At 42.3% G+C, this 8472-nt stretch overlaps 1 protein-coding gene across 1 annotated transcript; it reads left to right on the top strand.

The window, feature by feature from the left end:
• Positions 1 to 2999: 2999 nt before the first annotated feature.
• On the top strand, positions 3000 to 8213 carry LOC308126584 (adenylate kinase 7-like; the record flags this gene model as incomplete). The annotated part of the gene is made up of 17 exons (XM_080491085.1): positions 3000 to 3074; positions 3231 to 3296; positions 3617 to 3731; positions 3824 to 3918; positions 4144 to 4254; positions 4497 to 4580; positions 4663 to 4751; positions 4838 to 4928; positions 5106 to 5183; positions 5803 to 5952; positions 6060 to 6188; positions 6363 to 6468; positions 6702 to 6827; positions 6901 to 6969; positions 7065 to 7262; positions 7482 to 7699; positions 7863 to 8213. The coding sequence occupies 17 exons, from the start codon at positions 3000 to 3002 to the stop codon at positions 8211 to 8213; spliced, it is 2151 nt and encodes a 716-aa protein (XP_080347211.1).
• Between the last annotated feature and the right edge of the window lie 259 nt (positions 8214 to 8472).

The raw sequence follows: 8472 nt of genomic DNA, 5'->3' as shown, positions 1-8472 counted from the left end.
GGAACCATTACAAAGAAAAGCCCAACATTTCCACATGAGCAAGCATAAGCAACAGTGGGAAAGAAAAACTCTTTTGAAAAGGAAGTGATATGCAGAGGACCAAACAGCGCGTCAGAGAGCCAAACTGGGGTCAATATTCCCTCAGTAGCCAGTAAAGGACCGGCTCCTTTAATATGATTCAAAACCTCAGCATCAGTTGGACTCTCGTCATTGTGAATGGTGCTTCGCTGCATACTGGAAAGTGCGGGAGGCAACGTGACAGGACGAAGGAGGCCAGTGCTGCTGTTTGGAGGAAGAGGAGGGCCGAGCCGTGAGTTCCTGCTTCGCTGGGCCAGAAGCCAGCTGCAGTGTCGATCCGGAGCCGGGCTGTGGAGCCGCGCTGGAGCGGCGTCAGGAATCACCGCACGTACGGCGCCCAAAGCGAGGAGGTAGGATACGGGGAGCGCTCCACATAGATGAGCATATAAAACCGTGTGCACACGTATCATCTAGAGAAGGTGTAATCCCAATGCATTGGTTACCATAGCGAGTCATAAACAGACGTTTTTCATTGACTGCATTGATGCCGCCGCGAACGTTTGTTTATGTCCTGGTTGCCATGGAGCCACGCAGAGCTGCGTCTGACGTCACATGAACTCTGTCGTGTCCGCCGCTGACGGTGGGATAAATGTGGAAATAAACGCTGAAAAATGGGTGGTTAAGCTGACTGCTAAAGCACTTGATGCTAAATGTGAACAATTACAATCAGACAGGCTAAACTGAACATAGCAGTCAAAATAAGGGGGAAAAAGAAAACAAGTTTTCATGGTGAACAATGATAAAACTGAGGTACAAAATGCTCTTACAGAGCTGGTTCACATGTGTCAGGAGGCAAAATGCAAACATAAAAACGTGTTGCGTTCTATGCTACTTGATGAAAAGGAAAAACATAATACTTAGTTTGAAGCAAAAATGTTGTTCAACAATGAGCGTATTTCTGAGGTACAACTGTGAAACTATGGTACTGCATGTGATGATGATGTTGATCCAAATGACAGCTTTTCCCATGTTTTTTGTAAACATTCAACGGGTAAAAGTATAAAATCAAGCACCTCTTCTGCTGTTATAAGAGCTGAAGCAGAAAAAAGGGAGCAGCTTGACTTACAAGCTCAACTTGCAACAACCGCAACGTTATCTGGCCACAGATTCGCGACGTTCCTCCCAAGCCTTTTTAAACGCAATGAGCGCTTGCTTCGAAAAGGAAAAACACAAATTGGAACCTATCAGCAACTTAAACCCAGCAGCACGGCCTTGGAGGTCAGAGCAAATGGAAACCAAAATGAAAACATTCCAGCAGTTGCAACTGTGTGGTTAAATGAGGAAAGACAATCGATAAATCAACATCAAATAAACTCTGCTTAAAACCATCCAAATCTGTCTGGAGATATAATTTCAATTATGATGAAGCAAGACAACATAGCTGCTGCACTGGTGCCGCAACAACACTACATTTCTCTTCAGTTCTGGAGGACCACTGCTCATGACATCATGGAAAGGTCCGATGAACGAGCTCACTTCCAGGATATTGCTGCTTTTGTGGAGCGGCATGTCAGTATCCTATCTGACCCGTTTTTTGGTGACATACAGGATCCTGCATCCGGTGTGGTTGGCACAAGGTCTCTCGCTAGGTTTGATTCACACCCAAGGAACATAAGGAATGAAAGTAATGGAGCCACCACAGTAACATCAATGGATATTTCTGAAGGAGCTGGTGAGGTGACTTCACTGCTGCAGGCGACTCCATAACTGGTTTGGCGGTTGCACATTTGGACCGTAAGAATTTCTATTCCCTTCCGGATGTTATGACACAGAAGAAACTGCCACTCACTACTGACAGCATGGCGACGCCAGAGGAACTGGCTAAATGGTCACACTTATCCAACATCCAGATTCCACGCACCAAGGCAGGTGTTGACTTGCTGATTGGTACAAATGCACCTCAGGCATTGGAGCCATGGGAAGTCATCAAAAGCTGTGTGAATGACCAATATGTTATTCGGACGGTGCTGGGATGGCTTGTTAGTGGACCGCTGAATGGAAGCTGTGGTTTGGTGGAAACAGATTTGCTTGATGCTCTGGTTAACATGGATCTCTGTGTGCAGACCGGAGGAAATGCTGACAAATCAATACCATCATGATTTCAATGAAATTGCTGCGAAGGGGAAGAAAATGTCCAGAGAAGACAACAGGTTTTTGGAAATTGTAGAAACAAAGGACTTGCCGAAAAATAATGCTTCAGATAAGGATGAAATAAAGAAGACAAAAGGGAAGAGGAAAAGGTACAAGAAAGAAAAGGATCTGCAGGCTTTTCCAGCCAGGAGTAACAAGAAGACCCTCCAGAAGAACAACACCTTTAGGCAGGTGGAGGAGCAGCTGGTTGAGCATCAGGAGGACCTGGAGCCTGTGAAAGTGTTCCGCAGCAAAGAAAAAGAACACAAAGGGCAGAAACTGGTGAGGAACCAGAAAAGATTGCAGACGCTCCAGAGTGTAAGGCCTGCATTCATGGCTGGTCCTGGGTCTGATAGGAAAAGGCCCGGAGGTCCAGGATTTGGTGACCCAGGAGGTATAGAGAGTTGAGCTCTAAACACGAAAAGGGTAATGAAAACATTCCCCAAACCAAGAATGGGTGCACTGCATAAGGCTTTCTTTGGGTTATGAATTGTAAATACTTGAGTAGATAAGTTTTGTGTGATTTGTAGATGAAGAATACAGAGTCTGTGACTCGTGGGGAAGTACTTCACATTGATACAAGCACACAAAGAAGACTTACTTTGTGTATTAATGACTGTGTGTTTGTGCTTTTCCTTTTTTTGGTTGTAATGTTTCATATAAATTAATTAACAACAAATAAGCATAAAAAACTAAGACTTCCTGTATAGAGATCTCTGTATAGTGACTTCTGGTGTCGAGAGAGAAACGGCTGCGCTCCTTGTTCACAGATCAGATCCTCCCAGTGAAAAATGGGAGACAAGATACGAACAAAAAGAGTGTTTGTCAACGACGTCCACCGATATTCCTCCAAGAACATTGCAGAGGTAAAAAAAAAAGGGGGGGGGGGGGGTTGTACATATCTGTATTGTTGTTTTACCACACATTGAGTCTTTTTTTTTTTTTTTTAATCTGAACAGTTTTTATCAGCTTGTATATCTGAAGAATCGTCAGAGGATCTTGGACGTAATGCTGCTTTTCAGGTGGTGGGAACCGTGTCTCCTTCCTGCAGCGAGGACAAGTCAGAATTACTGTACCAACAATATGAGGTAAGCTTGAAGACAAGAAGGCATTCAATGGATAACATTTCTTGTCCACGTCGTACGATTCTTCCACTCGGTAAACAACCGGCACAGTAAAAATATGTTTTGCATCTTTGGCAGCCTTTACCTCACATCACTATCATCTTTTCTACTTACATGACCAAACCATCTCAACCCCGTCTCGCCCAGAACACCGCCATCGAATATTGTCATTCCTGATTGTCTCTATTCTGATTAAACCCCATTGGAATTTTGTTTTTTGATTATTTTTATTAAAATTTTAGAAATGCATACAGTGAGTATCTTTTTGTTGTTGTTTTTCATAGTCACCAACCAGAGCTGAGCTTTTTCAGCACCTGTTGGAGTGTGACGTAGTGGTGTATAACATCTCAGAAACTACTACGCAGCAACAGACTGAAGAAGCAATGTGGGCATTTACAGGTAAAAGAGTCAGGAGGGATGGCTATAATGAAAACCTTTTCAATGAATCATACTCGTTTTCGACTGCACCTTTTCTTTCCCTTGCGAAACAGGCCTCCGTGATGAGATGGAGAACTTCAAATCTAGTAAAATGTTCATCCTAGTCTCCTCTGTAATGACGTGGGCCATGACCAAACCTGAGATTCCGGTGAGTTCAGGGGTAGATATCAGCTGCGGGTAGCCAACAAGGTGCTCACAGGCACCTGTTTAGACTACAGAGATGTGAGTAGTTCATTGAATATAGTTGAATATAAACAACACGACTGGAAACTGAATATTCAGGAAGCTTTCAACAATTTTATTTCATATTTTAAGGAGCGCTCACACTGGAGAAGGTTGATAAAACATCGACTTGTCTGGTGACCTTTTTTAGGATGACCCTGATGCTGTGCTAACAGAGGAAGAGTTCAGACGGAAGAGGCCTCATCCCAGCTTTAGACAACACCACATGCTGGAGAAACTTGTGCTGAAAGCGGCCAGAGGAGTAAGCGGATTAGAAAAAAGAAAAAAGAAAAAAAGAATCATCACTCATCGAAATGTAGTAGATCACAGTGAGATGAATGTGTACATTCCTATAGTTAAATGCAGCCTGTGCTTTAACATGAGCTGATTAGATTTACTTAGATTATATAAGTGACAGACAATCAGTTCATCGAGAATCCGACAAAAAACTAAATTAACTGTCTTCTGTTTTATTTGTTTGTTTGTTTTTTCCCAATTTTACAGAAAAAGACCAAACTAAACTGTTACGTCATCGGTAGCGGTGTTCAGTATGGACGGGGGGAGAACCTCTTTCACTTCTTTTTTAAGGTAGATATTTACATGACCCTGATCATATTTTTTGTTACTCCATTTATGCTGTCCGCACAAACTATTTTGTATTTTCTATCAGGTGTCGTGGTTGATGCAGTTTCCAAAAGTTCCTATTTTTGGGCATGGCACAAATCACATTCCCATGATTCACGTATATGACCTTGGAGGGTGATTATAATTAGCTGCATGTTCTATATATATTTTTACTTCTAGGAATGGGTACAGAACTGAACAGATGTGTGTTTCTTTCACAGGGTGATTGAAAATGTCATTGCTCTCAAGCCGAAGGCAAAGTACATTCTTGCCATTGACTCATCAATGAATACTTTAGGTGACGTTGTGCAGGTAATTTCTTTCTTTTTTAAGTTATACTACAAAACTCAAATATGGTTGTGATACAAACAGTAGAATACATCTGAGTTTGTGTCTTGTATCCTGGTTGTTTGATTGTAAGTTTCTAATTATTCAATGGCCAAATATATAATATGTATGTATATATTGTTTTTATTGTTAACTTTGTAGAAGATAAGCGATCTACTCGGGCCAGAACAAATCCATATATTACCAGAGCAGGACGCCATCGCTATGAAGGCGTTCAAGGTACAGTCGATGGTTTCATTGTTGACGCAATTAGAACATGAACTATAATTAGATATTATATAAGATGATGACACAAGCAGAGAATTACTTCAAATTTCTGTCTTCATAAGCACTTAATAAATACAAAATCACCTAAAGTCATATCTAAGAACTGCCATTGTGTATTAAGCTGCAGGAGATAATTAAAGTCCTTTTTTTTTTCCTCTGTAGAATTTAAACACATTGTTTGTTGATGCAATATGTTTGTAAAGACGAAAATGAAGTCAAAGTTAATCATTCATGTTGGCAATTTGGTTTTATTGTATTTCTCTTTTATGAGTCTACCATGCATTTCCCATTTAGTGCTTTTTAAAAAATGATTAACACTATAGTTGATAAAGAACAGTTTAAGGATCTTTTGTTTATTTACCTTTTTGAGAATATTTACAAGCTCCAAATATGTAAAGTCAGAACCTATGCTATATGTGACTATAACATGACCTGGTCTTATTTACTGATTCCTGAATCAATTTATTTGTTTTGGACAAAATAAAGACACCTGCTGTTTGTGTTGACTCACAGACCGTGATATTTCAGTCAGAAATAGAAGTAGGAACATTATTGACACTCCTTATTTCAGCCAGAGGAACTGGAGTACCTTAAACTCAACCTCCGTATGGAAGCTTTCATCATAAAGGACTCTCTCAAGCTTGAATGGGTGTCCGAGGCCGGGATAGTTGAAAACATGGAGAGCATTGTGGAGGAATACAAAGACACCAGACAACTCCTGGTGAGTACTGGAGCTCACAAAATGAACACTTTTGCCAGAATTTCAGACCTCAGTCCGACAGCTGCAGTGGGTCTTTTCTAAACCAGGTTTGTTCTTTTTCTTTACAGTCTGTTAAAATGTGCCTGGTTGGACCTCCAGCTGTGGGCAAAACCAGTGTTGCAGAGCAGCTGTGTCATTATTACAAAATACACCACATCAAGTTCAAAGACCTCCTCGAAGGAAAGAGGACAGAACTGGTCAGTCAAAGCAAAACAAGTTTCATCTTGTTTTAATACCTGTCATGGAAACAGAATCCACATACTGCCCCCTAGTGGGGATTTGTGGTAAAAAAAACTGCATGTCATGAAAGAATAGCTGTAACTTGAGAGTCTTCATTGTTAATGCATCACGTTTCTTTCTATATGTTGCAGAGGGAGATATCGAATGAGACTGACCGTGACCTGGTCAGTGAAGAGGAGGCAGCCGCTGCCCGGAACCAACTGAGAAATATTGAGAAAAGCATGATTGAGAATGAAGGTTAGACAGTAACTCTAAATCTAAACTCTAAAACTTCATTTTACGTGTTCCTTTGTGTGACTTTGGTGAGTGCTCTCTTTTAACTTTAGAGGAATATGTGAAAGACATGCTACTAATACTCTGTGACAGACTGAGACTGTGAGAACTCATGCGTTTGTCACACAGGCCATTTTGCTGGTGGAGGAGTGCACATTTTAGAAAATGATCCTCATGTTATGCTTTTCTTGCATCAGGTGGACAGGTTGATTTGATTTCTGAGATTTTGTTTGAAAAACTGAATTCCAAGCGATGCACCAACCAAGGATTTGTACTCGATGGCTTCTTTGAAACTTACGAAGACGCTAAAAGGGTTTTCCCCGGTGAGTTTCAGCTATGCAACCGCTTGTATGAAACTATTTGTGTAACAGTGTGTGACAGCTCGTTTTATTTCAGTGGAAGGCCAAGAAGACCAGGATTTGGATTCCGTGTTGAAAACCTCTGTTTACAACAAGATCACTCCAGGTTGTCACATGAACTCACCACCGCCATGGTTTGACTCACCAAGTCAAACATAAATTCACCAAGTACTCAAATAGTTGTGTTTCTATGTTTCACAGAGCATGTCTTTGAACTCCAAGCAACGGACGATTTCCTCATAAAAAGAGTCCAAGAGCTTCCAGAAAGTGTGGCAGAGGAGATGCACTACACTCAGGATGAGTTCCTTTGTCGTCTGAAGAGATACCGACAGCTCAGTCATGCCGAGGACACGGTACTGGACTACTTCGATGAGCTTGAGATCCACCCAGAAGAAATTGGTAGGGCTCTCTAAACTGTTATATATTAGTCATCTGGGATCGAACAAGACAAAGTCAGTACAGTAACATTACAGCTGGGATGCAGAGTGCCCACACACTTCAAAATATACAATTTCACCCTCAAAAGGAGAACAAACAGATATAAATAGATAGAACTTAAACCAGAATGCTGAAGATGTCACTTTTTATTTGCATTCCGTTTGACCTGCTCCTCTCAAGAGGTCAGTGGAGGCGATCCAGTGTACAGAGCTGTTGTGAGGAAGATCACAGAGACTGTCGGACCTCCTAAGAACTACGGCCTGAGTCCGGAGGAGCAGGAGGAGGAGGACAGGAGGAAAGAGGAGGAGGAGAGGCAGAAACAGGCTGCACAGCTCTTTGAGAGGAAACGCAGGAACGAGGCGGAACTGGCTGAGATGACCGCTCAATATGAGGAGTGGGTGAGTTCAGAGAAGACAAGTCGCATCGAACATTCACACGGGTTAAAAGAAAAAGAGTCATAGCAGTAAGATAGAAAGGAGCAGAGAGATAAAACACAAGATTTATTGTTTGAAGAACTCATTAACTGAAACACACTGATTTAATGCTAAAATTACATTTTAGAAGAAGAATTTGTCCGAGGTGACGCGCCAGGAGGAGGAGCTACTGGAGGCTCGAGCTCTTCCTCTGAGAAACTACCTGATGAAGCATGTGATGCCTTCACTCGTGGCGGCCATGGCAGACTGCAGCAAGATAAAACCCGAGGACCCCGTGGACTGTCTGGTAATCACACAGCAGACCCGCACATCCACAGGTGGGCAGTCCTGGCTCTGGCCCGGCCCTGGTCAGGTTTCCAATGCATTTCTGTTTCTACCCACCGGATCCATCCACTCACAGTCACACCTACCCAGGGGGGGAGTGGAGAGTGCCCACACCACCACTGCCATCATGCAGCTCATCAGTAAGCCCGATTAAAAGCCACTGATAACAATCTTGTGTGCAAAAGATTGAAGATGTCCAAAACAAAGCAGGACTGTGACCCTCGGGGACCAGGAGTGCCCACCTCTGCTGTAGTGCACACACACAGAGCATAAGAAAACTCATACAACAGCTGAATTTCTGTGTGTTGTGTGTTATTTTTGCAGGCTGAACATCTCTTACAGCACGTCCAACAAGAAGAGGACAAACAGTTCTAACGTTCCGTAAACTGAACCATAAATCAAATCTATCAGCC

Source organism: Lipophrys pholis (genome assembly GCF_963383615.2).
Source record: "Lipophrys pholis genome assembly, chromosome: 21".
NCBI lineage: Eukaryota > Metazoa > Chordata > Actinopteri > Blenniiformes > Blenniidae > Lipophrys > Lipophrys pholis.
Note: the sequence above shows the minus strand (reverse complement) of the source record. Positions and strands in the feature narration are given on the sequence as shown.